Here is a 16,627-nt window from a genome sequence, read left to right on the forward strand (position 1 = left end):
ATTTTGCAAAGATGGCTGATCATGACCATAGTCTTTACTTATAATTTTTCCATAAATTAATATTAAGGAGCTGCAGAAAGATACAAAATGAAATACAGTTGGGTTAATATTTGCTACTAAAGTAATCTTCATTTTGAGTATCTCTTAAGAAGTTCTCCTTAATGGGCCCTTATCTATCATTGGAGTTAATTTAGGCCTGCTTTCTGCTAATTAAAACTCATTGGCCTAACTTCTGTTAAAATTCACTTATTTAAAAAAAAAAAAAAAAAGACAAGGGCTGGAGATATAGCTCAGCAGTGCAGCGCCTGCCTGGCAAGCAGTAGGTCCTGAGTTTGATTCCAGGTACCACACCCCCCAAAAAATAATAAAATAAAAAACAACCCAGCCTGGCCAACTTAAGATCCTGTCTCAAAATTTAAAAAAAAAGACTGAGAGTATAACACAGGTGAAAGCCTTAGGTTGAGTTCCTAGTACTGTACAAATACAGAAAAACAACCCAAAACATCAGTTTAGAAGAGGAAATCATTAAAAAAAGAAGAGCCTTTTATTTAGTTTTACTGATGTTGCTGAAGTTAATTGTTCTTTTCAGAAAGTAAGGGGGAGAAAAATAAACATCATCACTCTTCATTCCTTATTTTCCCATTCACCCAAATGGAATAGTGTTGGTGTGTCCAGTTGGGTCTGTACTTTGCTCATAGTATTCATGTTGCTTGGCATGGGCAGTGTATTTTCAATTCTTACAGTTGGCATGAGTTTGGAAACACAAGTACAGTCATGTAAGAGACCATATGATGAAAATTTAAAAAAAGAGAATTAGAGCTGGTGTAACAGATGAGGTAAACATCCTCTGGCAGTTGAAAAGTTGAGTTCTTTTGTTCCACCTCCTCTCCACCTCTTCCTCCACTTAAATGAAATGCAAAGCCCTAAGGCATTTTGGCCTGTAGTATAGGAAGTGAAGAGGTTTTGAATTGTTATAGTAAAAAGGTGATGTGGGTGGAGTAATGTGAACCTGGCAAAATATCTGAGCTTTCCTTCTTCATTAAGAAACCTGCCATTATGTTTTATAGATTATAATAATGAAGATGAATTTGGAAGAAAGTTGAGGTTCCTCTTGCAACAGCTTCCACCTGTTAATTACAGTTTGTTAAAGTTTCTGTGTAGATTTTTAGCCAATGTAGCATCACATCATGAAGAAATTTGGTCTGCAAATTCTTTGGCTGCTGTCTTTGGACCAGATGTCTTCCAGTAAGTTGTTTTAAAATACTTGTTTAATTTTTAAAAATTGGATTTGTGAAATAGAGTCATTATCTGGTCTTCCAACAATTATGGGAAGTTCGGTGAACCATTTTTATAGTAGATCCGATTAATCTTTGCAGTAGTTCTGTGAACAGGGTACAAATTAGGTTGGTTTTACTGACGGGAAAACTGAAGCATAGAATGATGACATAAATTGCTCAGGTTTGTAGTAAGTGACTCATTGGTCTCTTCTCACTTTACCTGTGATTAATTAGAAACTCAATTCGATGTGAACTTTTATTCTTAGCATTTACACAGAAGTGGAAGATATGAAAGAACAAGAAATAGTGAGCAGGATAATGGCAGGACTTCTGGAAAATTACTACGAATTTTTTGAGAATGAAGAGGAAGATTTTTCATCAAATGATTTAAGCTCAATTACTGAACAGGTAATATTTTAAATTTTTATTTGGCAGGAGAATTTGTATTCTAAGTATGTTTAGTCAGGTGTGGTGGCACATGTATGTAAGCCCATATTTGCGAGGCTGATGCAGGTGGGTTGCTGTGAATTTTGAGACCAACCTAGACCACCCCATGAGATCTTGTCTCAAAGACCTAAAAAAGGGGCTGGGGACTCAGCTCAGCCGCATAAGCACTTGCTTGGCAAGTGCGAGGTCGTGAGTTCAATCCCCAGCACTGCAAAAAAAAAAAAAAAAGACCTAAAAGAAAAAATGCTTTTTATAGACTTGATACAGACTTATGTAGAATTTAACTACTGAACTGGAGGTGATTTTCTTGATTAATATGTATGTAATACATATGTATATCCATGTAACATGGGTTTGACTTTTTTCTCACTGAACAGTTTCTGTTTTCAACTAGGGTATTTATTTTTAAAATTTGAAAAAAAAATTTTTTTTGGAGACAGGGTCTAGCCTAATGGTGTAACTGCCCTTAACTCGCTTATGTAGCCCAGGATGGCCTTGAACTCAGGGTCTTCCTACATCAGGCTCCTGGGTGCCGGGGGGATTATTGGCGTGTGCCACTTAAAGGCATTTATTTAATGTTTTGTGGTGCTGGAGATTGAACCCAGGGCCCTTAGCATGTTAGGCAAATATTTTACCATTGACCCCCAGATGAGGAAAGATAAGTCAGAGTATGTGATAGAGATTTTTTTTTTGATATCATGGATCTAACTCAAGATCTTGAGCTTATGCTGAGCTATATTCACAGCTGAGATTTTTTTTTTAAAGACAGGGTCTCAATATGTAGTTCAGGCTGGTCTTGAACTCAGAGAGTCTTCTGCTGTTGCCTCCCCAATGCTGGGATTACAAGCATGCCACCACCATGATTGGCTCAGTGTAGAGATTTTTATGTTTGTTTTGGTGGGTTTTTTTTTTCTGTAAGTTTAGGCATTATTTTGTAACTATAGTGTAATTTTTGCAAAGACATTGCTAGTATAAAGGATTAAGTAAGTAAAAAGTGAAAAATTTAAGGTAGAGCAAAAGATCAACACAAGATTGATCTTGCCTTTATTTTTTTAGTTCCTGGGAGTGAACTCAGTGTCTTATGAATGCTAGGCAACTCCTCTGCTACTGAGTTATATCACCTATCCTTTATAGACTTAGAAATTTGAACTTTTTCTTTTTTACAATACTAGGTCAGCATAATGGAATCGTTTTTTTTTTTTTTTTGAGACTGCCTCCATGTAGATGAGGCTGTCCTAAAACTCACAGCATTCCTCCTGCCTTAGCCCCTCAAATGTTAGGATTATAGGCACCGTGTCTAGCTAAAATGCGTATGTATGAAGTACATCAAAATAGATAAAATTTATTGCCCGAATCAGTGAGAAATGAAGCTTTTTAAACATTTTTGAAGATTTCCAAGTATCAAACTATCTGACTTAATTTTTTAAAAGACTTAAAGGACTGAAGCTAAGTGTGGTAATCGACACTGAATCCTAGCATTTGGGAGTTTGAGTGAGACAGGAGGATTGGTGCAAGTTTGAGATCAGCCTGGGCTGCAAAAGGAGCTTGAGGCCAGCCTGAACTGTTGCATAGTGAGACTCTGTCTCAAAAAGACCCCTCCCCCCCCAAAAAAAGGACTGATGGTCTTTCCACATTGTTCTTGTTTGAAAAAAAGTAACAAGAGGAAATGTAGATAAATATACCGTAAACTTTATTAATGTCTTTGGCCCATAAATAATCCCATCTCTGGAGAAATACTGCGTATCACCTTTCATTATATTTTAATTCAGTAATTTTTTAAAAAGTAAAATTAATAATTGCTAAAAGTGAAATAGTATACAGATGTTTGTGTCATTGATCTCTGCATTTCTAAGATGACGTAAAAGAAACCAATGGTGCCAGCTTGAGTTAATATTTATATATTGGCTTCTCAAAATCTACCAGGTGTGCTTTGATTATGACATTGTAGTGTGATACAGTTTTCTGTTCTGTGATTTCTTATGCTGAAATACATATATAGCTCACGTGTATTGAATGATTTTTGTGTAATTTTTTTTTTTTTTTTTTTTTTTTTGAGACAGGGCCTTGTTGTGTAGTCCAGATTAGCCTTAAATTACAACAGTTATCCTGCTTCAGCCTACCAAGTGTTGGAGTTACAAGCATGTGCCACCATGCGTGGCTCTTTATTTTTTAAATCCTAGAAAGATTGATTTAAAATAAGATGCTTTTATGTTAATCAATACCAGGAGATAACGTTGAGTTCTGCACTTCCCCTGAATAGAAAATAAAGATACAGTATTATATTTTTTACCATTTGTCTTTTGTTTTTTGTGGGTTTTTTTGAAGACAGGGTCTCGCTGTGTAGTTCAGGCTGGCTTTGAGTTCACTATGTAACCCAGCCTGGCCTTGAACTCATAATCTTCCTACCTCAGCTTCCTGGTTGCTGTCATTACAGGTATGTACCACTACGCCCAGCTGTTCCTGGAACTTATTTATTTACTTGGTACCAGGGATCAAACTCATTACCTTGCGCTTACTAAACAAGTGCACTTTTAAAATGTAGGAAGCTGTGGCTGATTTGGCAGGCTTGCTTTTTTTCCTGATGTTGATCCTTGAAGGAAGCAAGATTTATTCAGCACTTTTTTGGAGTTTTATTCCATTAATGCAAATATTTGACTGTAGTAGATGTTTTTATCAATTGTGTTAGACAGATGGTTGGAGATGATGGTTTGCGAATTCAGTGGAATGGTTTGGAGATGGAGGTGATAATTTTATTTCTTCATACCTTTGAGAAGGCAGGTAGCAATATTCTCCACAAGCTGGAGTCTCTAGAGCAGGTATTTCATGAGGACCTAGAGAAGGGATTTACAGCAATCAAAGAAAGAAAAGCTGTAAGTATGGATGAGGTTTTCATAACTGAAGTTGAGGCAGCTGCATACATAGAACAAGCCCATGATAATTTATGAGCAGAATAGTTTTGATTAGCAAAAGTTTATCTTGACAGGGAGAAGAACTTTGGAAGATTCTCGAGAGAGCATTTTACAGTGTAATGCTGATAACAATACTGTACAGTTGGACTTTGATTCATAAGCTTAATTCATTCTGTAATTCTGGGAGAGATGGCCATGGTGGTGGTAGGCATCCAATGCAGAATTCATGAACAGAAGCAAAATTTTGTGTAATGCTTCATTTTGAGAACCAAATTGTTCTGAAACAGAAGTATTTGTGAACTAAGGTATTAGTAATTGAGTCATTATTTATTGGAGGAAATTACAGTGGGAGGCCTGGAACTAAGGATGTCATATCTTAATTGATTATTGGTGAAAATACCAAAGAATGTCAATAATTACTTAACCCTTAGTGAATATAATATATTCAGTATAGTAGAGTAATAAGGCTTTTATAGTTTCTAAGAGCTATGAACTGTATAAAGAAAATTACAGTAAAACCTTGGTTTCTGACCATAATTCATTCTTATTTTTTTTTTTGGTCTTTTTGAGATAAGGTCTCCCTATGCTGTTCAGGCCAGCCTTGAGCTCATTTTATAGCCAGGCTGGACTTTAACATGCAACAGTCCTCCTGCCTCAGCCTCTTTGAATGCTGGGATCACACTGACATATGCTACCACGCCTGACACAGAATTCTTTCTTGAAACATGCTTGTAGGCCAAAGTACTTGTATATCAAAGGGAATTTCCCCCTGAGAAACAATGGAAACTCAGATGATATGTTCCATAACCCAAAAATAGTCTATAAAAATAATTATAATAGTGTAATATAATACAAAATAATACAATATAAAGGAAAATAAAAAATTACTTACCTTTGAATGTCTTCATGACTGGACTGAGGGAGACAGGAGGGTTATTATGTTAGATGACTTTTATTATCACTAATGGAATCACTACTGTCTATTGGCTCAATGGAGTCTTGCATTTTAACAAGGAACCTGTCCAATAATGCTTGACTTTTGCCTTCTTACGAGGATTTCATGGAAGTGTGACATTGCATTGTCGTTACACAGATTCATCACTTATACTGCTATAGCCTTATTTGAGTGGTACTTTTCTACAAAAATTTGGTATTTCTCACATTTCATACATCTCTTTATTCTCATTTGAAGTGAAGGATTCCTCTGACTTTTTCTGTTCCTCCTCTATAGACAAGATCTCTTTTGTAACCTGTTTCTGCTGGGAGACGATCACCCACAATCATCTAGAGAAGACAGAGGGAGAGGGAGACAGATAGAACTGTGATCATGTGACATTGTGTCATATACCACTTGTATTGCATGACATTGCTTGTTTGTCAAGTTAAAATTTATTAGAAATGTTTGCTTACCTCAGAAACCACTTGTAGAACAAGTTGCTTGTAACCCAAAGTTTTGTTGCATTTTAAAAACTGAGATGCAGTATGTATTAAAGTAGTGGTATCCATAACAAAAATCTGTAGACTGAATAAATATTTTGAGTTTAAAAGGTCACCTTTACAGATATTTATGTTTTGCAGTTGTACCCAAGTTTTTACTGATTAGCCACAATAACTTCCAGTCTGTCTGTCTGTCTGTCTGTCTGTCTGTGTTTGAGACAGGGTTTCGCTATGCAGTTCAGGCTGGCCTTGAACTAACTTTGTGGTCCAGGCTGGCCTCGAACTCACAGCAATCGTCCTGCCTCAGCCTCTTGAGTGCTGAGATTAAAGATGTATTCCACCATGCCCAGCTCCATTTTTTTCTTTCTTTTTTTTTTTTTTTTTTGTCTTTTTCATTTTTATCAGTACCAGGGATCACACTTAAGACTGCCTGCTTGCAAGGCAGGTGCTTATGCCGCTGAGCTAAATCCCCAGCCCCCATTTTTTATTTCTGACAAATGTATATAGTTTCCCCAGTATTTTTCTTACTTAGGTTACTAACAGCTAGATATTCCTTAAGTATATTCTCTGGACTTTCACTAATTGAGTATATAGATTTCACTAATTGAATATATAGATAAAAGGTAGTTTTCCATTTGGTCAACTTCATTTATTTTTGTCTTTTTGAGAACAGGGTCTCACTATTCAGTTCAGGCTGATCTTGAACTCACTGTGTACCCCAGGCTAGCCTCAAACTCACAGCAGTCCTCCTACCTTAGCCTCCTGAGTGCTGGGATTACAGGCATGAGCCACCACATCTATGTGGCTCATTTGATCAACTTTAAAAACTGATCTGGCATTTGAAATTTTCACCTTTATGTGTAAATCTTAGCTGTCAGTGAAAACTACTTAGGCTAGTGATTCTAAGTTTTTCCATCATCATCATACATGATATAGTATAGATGAGAAATGGCATTTACAAGCACAACAATTAAGCATTTTGCTGCTTACACTTTACCTGTGGGGTAAGTAGTTCATAGATTTGAGGTTGTGTGTATTGTAAACAGTGAGTTTTTAGTGATGCATCTGACTGGTGAGGTGTTTTTTTTTCCATTTTTATTCTTTATTGGTTATATAGCTTAGTGGGTTTCATTTTGGCATATTTGTGCATGCATGTAACATACTTCTTTCTCATTTTATTTTTTTTACCAGTATGTATTTCCCATACATAATCACATTCCTTATGAGAAATTTGTAATTTGTACATAATAATGTATCTTGGCGGCTGCTTTTTTCCCCATTCCCCTCCCTTCTCTTCAACCCTTCTTTCCCTTCCCATTTTCAAAAGTTTTGTTCCATTTTTTTTTTTTAATCCCTCTTCTCTTCTTTCCCTTCCCCCTCCCCTCTTTGGTGTTCTTCTTTCTATTTGAACAGGTTCTTCCTACTTCCAGTATCTGTCACCTGTATTGCTCATTTACCCTTTGGGCTTCTCGCACAAGAAACATTGTGATATTTAAACTTGTGTCTGATTAGTGACTTTGATACAGCAGTGGTTGAGTGCTTCTGCCAATAGTTTGGATGACAGCTGTTTGGATGATATTATGTTAGTTTATTATAAAAAATGATGCTGTATACAGTTTTTATCAGTTTTTTACGTGTAAATACTACTGAAGAATTTATGTATATTCTTCCAACAAGCTTTGTGAGATAAGTAGTATATTATCTCCACTTTACACATAAGGCTGAGATAGAGTTAACAAGGATCTGTAAATGCAGATCTTTCTGTTTCCAAAGCATGAGCTTTTAATTACTATATTATAATTTAAAGTAGACAATCTATCCTTACTGATTAAAAGTATGATAGAATATCATAGTATAATTACATTTCTTTTGGTTACATTTTGGTACTTTCCATTAGTATTCTAGCAAATACATAAATACTAGGAAAAATACCATTGTTATATAAAGTAATAAAAAGATTTTGTTTTACTGCATTTAGTTACAACAGAAAAATGTACTTTTTTTTTTTTTTTTCCTTCTTTTAGTACCAGGAATTGAACCCATGGCCTTTGCACTATGCTGTATCTTCATCCTTTTTTTGTACTTTTTATTTTGAGTCAGGGTCTCATTACATTACCCAGTATTGGGTCAGACTTGCAGTCCTTCTGCCCCAGCCTGTCAGACAGATAGGATTATAGGTGTGAGCTATCACACTCAGCTGTAGCCTGTTTTCATAATCCTAGTGAAGTATTAACACAGTAATTAATTCCTGCTTGAAAATGTTACTATTTGAAGCCAGGCTTGGTGGTGTGTTCCTGTAATCCCAGCACTTAGGAGGCTAAAACAGAATTGGCCTCAAATTCAGGGCCAGTTTAGGCTATAGTGAGTTCAAGGCCATCCCGAACTACCTGGTAAGAGCATATCTCAGTCCACCACCACCCCTTAATATTTGTCTAGATTGCTTTTTTTTGTCTTTTTGAGACAGTTTCACTGTGCAGTTCAGGCTGCAGTTCAGGCCAGTTCAGGCTGGCCGGAACTCCCTTTGTAGACTAGACCTGCCTTGGAGTGGTAGGACTGCAGGCATGTGCCACTATGCCCAAGTCTTTTTTTCTTTATATATTATTTTAATTTGGTTTGTGATACTTGGGATTAAACTTGGCCTGGTGTTTGCTAGGTGGGTGTGCTACTACTGGGTTATATCCCCAGTCCTTCATTTCTGTTATGGTATACCGAAGTAGGTATTTACTCCATAACATAGTCCTTGGAAGTGAGGAAATTTTTTTTTAAATGAGTTTTTTGTGTTTCAATTTTTCTTAGAGTGGTATGTCATAGATATTTCAGTCAATAGTTTCAATTTCAACTGGAATTTCCTTTTTTTTCTATAGGTTAATGACCTTTCAGAGGACGAAGATGATGAAAAGCTGGAACATATAGAAGAACTTCCAGAAGAGGGTGTAGAAAAATCAAGTGATATGCCAGAGGTGGTACAATTAAGGATGACTGAAAACATCCTGGAATCAAATAGTGTTATAGCATCAACAAGGTAAATAAATACTTCACCTGAATGAACTCTATTTTAGCTTTTGAGAATTTTATTCTAGGCTTACTTAAGCACTGAGTACAAATTAATAGCTGTATATGAAAGCTTGACGTTTGTATGTGAAAAAGAGCAAGAAGATTTAAAGCAACAGTCTTGGTAAGAACTTTCATTTATTAATGTTATATCTTTCTTAAAAAATAAAGCCTCATAACATTTTTTTTTAATTTTAATTTTTATTTATTTTTTATCGATACCAGGGATCGCTCATAACATTCCTCTTTTTTTTTGTCTTTTTCGTTTTTATCAGTACCAGGGATCGAACTCATGACTGCCTGCTTGCAAGGCAGGCGCTTATGCCGCTGAGCTAAATCCCCAGCCCTTCATAACATTTCTTAAAACTTGTTTTTATATTAGGTTGTTTGTTGAGTTGGATAAAAGTTCAGAATCTTTGAAGGTAAAATTGTACAGAAATTTACAATGGTTTCATTGACATGTGTTTCCAGTTTTTAGGCTATAGCTAGGTTGAAAAATTGTATAGATAGAGCTCTGATCTTTTAAAATAGTGCTTCCATCTTGTATAAAAAGACCATTTCTATATGGCATACTGAGTAAATATGAGAAATATGATAGGCTGGAGGCACTATCCCTTCTCAAAGCTGACTTTAATGGATATATTGTTGAGAAAGCTTTTAGAGAATTCAAAAACTGCCCATACATATCTCTGAATTTGCTAAATTCTGTGCTAATCTTCTATAAGCTTCATGACTTATTAACCTCTTTTCATTAGAGCAGGGCTATGTATTTAACTTGTTAGATGTTTTTCATTAAATTTATATTGATTAAATAGTGGTTTAACAGTAGAGGAAATGATGATGTCTTTGGAAAATAACTAATAACTGAGGGAAGAGGAGAGGTATCAGTGTGAGTTAGAAAAATTACAAAGTGATTTAAAATTATATATACTGCTGAATACAGTTACTGCATTTCTCTGTGGGCTTCCTGATCTTTATGTATAGTTTCTTTAAGAAAATACTATGTATTAATATGTTTATTCACACTTACCTAATTTATAATTTCATTTGTGCTTTATTGTGTTGTAGGTTTTTTGCTTTTTGTTTTTTGAGACAAGGTTTCACTATTCAGTGTAGGCTGGCCTGGACCTCACAATGATCCTCCTGCCTCAGCCTCCGGAGGGCTGGGATTACAGGCATGCATCACCATGCCCAGCAGTGCTTTATTGTGTGTTCATATGACCCGCCAATTTAATTTTTATCGTCTCTTACTGTATTTAAATTATACATTTGAGGACTGTGGTTCAGTGGTAGAGCACTACCCCACTGAGGACTCCCACTAGGCTTCACCTCCAAGATATTCTGCTGCCTACCAGTAGCCTTTCTGTGGGAGCTCCGGGGAATATTCAACACCCACACTATGCAGGTTTCAACATTTTTGTAAGAATTGTAGTCAGATTAAAATGTTTCCCTGGAAATTGTGAAGGGTGAAATTTGTAAAGTATTGTGCGAGTACCTTCTTGGCAGTAGTGGTCTTGTGTGTGGTCTGCTTGTGTTCATCTGTGCTGTGTAGTGCTGCTCTGTGTCAGATGGTTCAGCAGTTTTCTGTGATACTCATTAGAATTTTAAAAATTAATAATTAGAATTAAATGATTGGAAGATTGATTTTATGTTCTCAATATTACATAACTATTGGCAGATCTTAAAATAGAGTTAATAGCAGAAAGAGAAGGTGAAGGAATAACTGAAATCTTTTAACATTAAACTGGACTGATGTTATGTCCTTTTAGGCTGCTGCTTTTCTGAGGGTTTTAATAAAATGCATTTTTAGGTAGTCTTTATGGTGTCCAACTATAGTTGTTGAGTAATTTGACCTGATATGTCGGTCACCAGTTATTTTTATTATATCCTTATTGATCAGAACTTTTTGGTTTGGTTTTGGGCTTTTTTTTTTTTTAAATGGTCTTTCTACACAGTGCAGGTTGGCCTTGAACTCATGGAGATCCTTTTGCCTCAGCCTCCCAAGTGCTGGGATTATAGGTATGCACCACCATGCTTGGTAGGACTCAAAACTTTTATTTTGTTTGTTTTTTTGAAACAGGCTCTCACTATGCAGTTTAGGCTGGCCTTGGACTCACATTGTAACCCAGCCTGGTCTTGAATTCGCAACAATCCTCCTACCTCAGCCTCCTGAGTGCTGGGATTACAGGAGTATGCCACCATGCCCATCTGCTCACAACTTTTTGTATGTATTTTTTTGTCTTTTGTTTTTTTGAAATGGAGTCTCTCTATGCAGTTCAGGCTGGCCTTCAGATCACTTTGTAGCCCAGGCTAGTCTCAAACTTGCAATGATCCTCCCACCTCAGCCTCCCGAGTGCTGGGATTACAGATGTGAGCCACCACGCCCGGCTCTGTATATATGTATTTTTGAGACAGTCTTGCGGTGGAGTCCAGGCTGCTCTTGAACTCACTATGTAGTATAGGCTGACCTCAAACTCACAGCAATCTTCCTGCCTCAGCCTCCTAAGTGCTAGGATTACAGCAGTGCACCACCATACCTCATGTAACTTTTTATATTCTCTATGCTATTTGGCATAGCTGTATTATTCAGTTTTGCTTTGTTTTGTCTTTATAGACATTTGTGTGTACAGTCTGTGTCTCAGTTTGTGCATAAGGGCTTCTACTCATGGAATTGGGATAAAACCTGTAAACAGATAATTAAATTATATGAAGTCTGAAAACTAAATTGGTTCTTTGTCCTTCAGAAGTTCAGAGAACAAAGTTGTACAATCAGTTTTGTGGTGACAATCTGACTCTTAAAATGTTGATTTTATTGTGGCTCTGAAGGATCCTTACTGGCGCTCAAATAAAATCTTAATTCTCAGGGAAGGATCCTTATTAAAAAGAGGTGTTTATTTGATTGTCCCAATATATTTTTTTAGGGCTAATGTCTTTACTGTTGTACTACTATCTTGCTAATTCCTACTTTTATATATACTTCTATTTTCCAGTATCAGTTAAAAGGGTAAAGAGCAAAAGGTGAATTACCTTTGCTGTCTGTCTAATTTAAGTTCATTAGAACTTTTCTCTCTCTTTGGCTTCTTTGACAAACCAGGAATCTTACTAAATGTTAATTTTTTTGGAGGCTGGGTATAGATTTTTACCAGTGTTTTTCAAACTTACTGGATGGATTTAAAAATTAAAATACTGGACATTGAAACCAAGGGTCTTTGCATGCCCCACATGCCTAGCCCTTTTTATATGTTATGTTGAGACAGGAGTCTTATGGAATAAGACTGGGCTCAAACTTGTGATCCTTCTCCTTAAGCCTCATAGAGTGCTGGAGTTATGTGTGGCCCTCTATGCCTGGCAGTCCCTCCCCCCACTCCCCCCACATTTTACCTGGTTAAGAATCACTATTGACAAAAAGAAAGAAAGAAAAGAAGAAAAAAGGAATCATTACCAATGCTTAGTGGACTGCTTTAGAGATGTGATGGAAGGCTCAGTAATACACTTTTTTCCCCTTTTTTTAAATTTTAGGTTTTAATTAAAGTTACACAAAGATTTCACTCCTCCATCTTCTCAATTGTCTCTTCCTTGTATTTGCCCTTTTCCTTTCCTACTTGGCGAGACTTGGCTTTCTGTTCCAGGATCTTTTTGCGGTCTTTGTCCAGTTTTAGCCTGGTGATAACCACCTTGCTGGGGTGAATGCCCACATGGACAGTGGTAACATTTGCTTTTTCCTGCTGCACCCGTTCAATGTAGATGACTTACTTCCCTGTAAACTTGGACTACTTTCCCAATCTGCTGACCTTTATAGTGTCCTCGCACAACCTGAACCTCATCATCCTTTTGGATGGGCATAGATTGAATATTGTATTTCTGTCTCAGCTCTTTGGAAAGAGGGGAAGACATAATCTTCCTGCGAATGTGTGAAGGTGCATTGAAATGCCTTGCCTTTTGCAGTTCTTGCTTCGGTCCAAAGTCACAAAAGGATTGAACTTCATTTTGGCTGCTGCATCTCCAGCGATGGCCGCAAAAGGGAACTTTTTTTCCCTTTTAAATTTGGAATATGTGGGGCTAAGGATTTAGCTCAGTGACATAAGCGCCTGCCTTGGAAGTGTGTAGTCGTGAGTTCGATCCCTGGTAACAATAAAAAAGAAAAAGACCAAAAAAAAAATTGGAATACGTTCCATATATATATACATACATACATATATATGAACATGAAACATATTTATAGCAAATAATTAATAAAAATTAGTTAAAAGCCAATATTCATTTACCATCTCCCACATCTAGAACCAAACATTGACAGTACCATAGTAGCTCTCTTTTTTTTGTCTTTCTCATTTTTTTTTTAAATCTTTTTCGTTTTTATCGGTACCAGGGATCGAACTCACGACTGCCTGCTTGCAAGGCAGGCGCTTATGCCGCTGAGCTAAATCCCAGCCCCAATAGTAGCTCTCTTGGTACCCCTTCCTTCATAACTAGGATAAACACTGTATTGACTTTATAGTATCAATTTTCTTGAGTAATCATTTATGAAAATGTATTCAGAATTTGTAGCCTTAAGTATAATAGTGTAACTAATGAAAACAAATCTCTACATGTAAAATTTTAGTTCGGTTTCTTTTTTTATTTTATTTTTTGAGGCAGGTTCCTGCTATGCAATTCAGGCTGGCCTGGAACTCACTGTGTAGGCAAGGCTGGCCTCAAACTCACAGTGATCTTCCTCCCTGAGCCTCCCGAGTGACGGCATGGACCACCACGCTGGGCTAGTCCAGTTTTCGTTTTGTTAAATATTGAATGTGAGAATTATCTGTATTCATTTCCTTGCTACTTTGTTATATGATTATACCCCAGTTAACTATTTTACCACTGGTGGACAAGTGTGTTTTTTTTTTTTTTTTAAGGAGAAAAGAAAAGAAAAAAAAACAGTGAAGGGGTACAAGTTATACAGATTTACAGAAGAAAAAAATGCACAGTGGGAAATCACTAGTTATTGGATTACATATTGCCATCTTAGAAATAATTGTTCAAGTCACAAAATTAAAGCTTGTAGAGTGGACATTCCAACAATGATACTGCAAACAGTTCTGTTCAATGATCCAATAAAACTCTGTGATATCATTTTCTATCTTATACATTTAAATATACATGCAGTTATATAGTTTAGAGCACTTTCTTTTCCTCTCTTTTATACAATGACTATTACACATTTTGGGTTTCATTGCTCCCACGGTTCTTACTGCTTTTTTGGAAGAGAGTAAAACCAAATGTGACAGAACAGAACAGAATCGGTCAAGTCAAAAGGGTAGACATAATAGATAATATAAAAACATAATACAAGGTGATCAACAATGGTTACCATAATACCTCCCGCTATCTCTAATAGAATTGCCTATATCATTAGTTGTAATACAATTGAACAAAACAGTAAAGAACAAAACCGACAAAACCAAAACATTGGAGACATTGTAGGTCTTCAAAAGTAGATAAAAGTCAACGAGAATGGGCGTTATAATGAATCTCATTATCTTCTCAGCTGATGCCTAAACTTTTAAACCTGATACTATCCAGCAAAACAGAATAGAGGAACCTCAGTCAAAAACAAGATGGTGAGAGTAATACAGGGCTTCAAATTGAGATAATAGAAAGTCAAAGTGGGTTACTATATTATATCCTGCTATTTTTTCCCCTTTAATTAAACGGATAAAAATAAAAAAGTAAATAATGGAGTGGAGATTGAGATAAAAGAGGGCATAACAGCGAAACAGCGCAGATCAAAACATAACCATTTAAGCAGAATAGTGTTTCACCACCAGATATTTCCGACCCAAAAGTAGTTACCATATTGACTCTTTCCTTGAAGTCCTTGAATACAACTTTGTATACTGTAGCATTAAGTATATCAAAACAATGTAAAACCATTTAAGAGAATGACAGCATTATAGAGTATTTAGAATCGACTAACAGAAAATGAACAATGGTTTCTGTATAATCTCCTTGTCTTTAAAAGGTTTTTGCTTATACCATCGTACATAATAAAATCCAATAAGATACAACCTGTTTGGAGACAGAAGAACAAAAGCTAGATGAGACTTCAAAACAAGATGGTACTAAATCAGCATTACCTATTAAGATGTCATTTTCTCCAAAATAGCTGTTCCTATCATCCAATCTTCTCTGTCTCATTTCTGTTGAGCTCTTTTTCTGTCAGTAGCTGTCAGTTTGTCTTCTTCATTTTGTTCTCTGCTCCATTCGTTGTGGCCTCCCCGCCACTATTTCTGGGTTCTTTGTATTTTTCTTTTTTTAGAATATCCTGCAATACTGTCTGTAGGGTTGAATTGGTGGTTGCAAATTCCCCCAGTTCCTCTTTATCCTGGAGACACCTCATTTTTCCATCAATTTCCAGGGACAGTTGTGCAGGATATCTCAATCTTGGCTGGAGATTATTATCTTTCAAAGCTTGAATTATTTCCCCCCATGCTCTTCGTGATTTGATGGTTTGTGCAGAGAAATCTGCTGTAATTCTGATGGGTGTTCCCTTGTAAGTAGTCTGTTTCTTGTCTCTTACAGCTTTTAATATTCTGTTCTTGTATTGAATTTCTGGAATTTTTATTATTATATGCCTGGGTGTTTCTCTGTTAGGGTTGTAGGTAGCTGGGGTCCTGTATGCCTCATACATCTGAGCATCTTTACCTTTTGCTAAATCAGGAAAATTCTCCTGGATTATTTCTGTGAGTAGCTTTTGTAGTTCACTTGTTTGTGTCCCTACTTCTTCTTTTATGTTCTTAATCCTTAAGTTATGGCTCCTCTTATCATCTTCTTGTCTTTGTATTATTGCTGTTTGTTTCTTTGTTATTTTTAAGAAGTTTTTCATTTCATTCTCCCATATTACAAGTCTGTCCTCCAGTTCAGATAGTCTGTCCTTAGTTTCTTTCAAGCTGTTATGCCAGTCTTGGATAGACTTCTTAATTTCTTGATAGTCCCTTTGAACCTGCTTCACATACTCAATGCTTTCTCTGTTTTCTCCATCAAGCAATTCTCCCCTCTTTTTCTGTTCTTCCATTCCACCATCTGTTTTTTCCTGGGTGGTGCTTAGCATTTCTCTAACTATTCTGCATACTTCTAGCTTCAGGTCGTTGATAACTTCATTCCTGAATTGGTCTATGAGGCTCTCTATATGGCGCTTAATGTATATTGGTGCGGTGTCCACTATTGCCTGTTTCTCAGAATTGGGGGCCGAGGAGCCTTTCTTGTTGCTTCCCTTCCCCATATTTTCTGTTCCTTATAAAATGCAAGCTTACATAGGAGGCCCGGCTTCCCTGCCTGTCAGCCACAGCCTGATCAAATTGCGCTGGCTAGTTGTTCCTGCCCACCGCTGCGCACCAGGGAGTTGCGGAGGAGGCAGCCTATGCGGGAGTCAGTCGCTCCTCCGGGCCACCATCAGGCTCTGGGATCTGGGTTAGGCCAGCCTAGTGAGTCCGCCCGCAGCATCACGCAGGCCAGGCACTTTTCACC

General features: G+C 36.7%; 1 protein-coding gene and 1 pseudogene across 12 annotated transcripts in view; one reads left to right on the top strand and one right to left on the bottom strand.

Moving 5' to 3' along the window:
* Fam13b (family with sequence similarity 13 member B) overlaps positions 1 to 16,627 on the top strand; it is an 82,310-nt gene that overhangs the window by 16,914 nt on the left and 48,769 nt on the right. For 11 of the 12 annotated variants that reach the window (XM_063245438.1, XM_005008007.4, XM_013143473.3 and 8 more), the window contains 3 exons: positions 1,068 to 1,245; positions 1,544 to 1,685; positions 8,935 to 9,092. In XM_063245438.1, coding sequence (XP_063101508.1) covers positions 1,068 to 1,245; positions 1,544 to 1,685; positions 8,935 to 9,092 — 478 coding nt within the window. Of the gene's footprint in view, positions 1 to 1,067; positions 1,246 to 1,543; positions 1,686 to 4,498; positions 4,595 to 8,934; positions 9,093 to 16,627 lie in introns of all 12 variants that reach the window. The other variant, XM_063245445.1, reaches the window with a different exon arrangement.
* Positions 12,664 to 13,140, bottom strand: LOC100735522 (large ribosomal subunit protein uL24-like; annotated as a pseudogene).

The sequence above is a fragment of the Cavia porcellus genome, unplaced genomic scaffold, assembly GCF_034190915.1.
Source record: "Cavia porcellus strain 051 isolate PalLab524CR breed Dunkin Hartley unplaced genomic scaffold, mCavPor4.1 scaffold_2, whole genome shotgun sequence".
In the NCBI taxonomy this organism is placed as follows: Eukaryota; Metazoa; Chordata; class Mammalia; order Rodentia; family Caviidae; genus Cavia; species Cavia porcellus.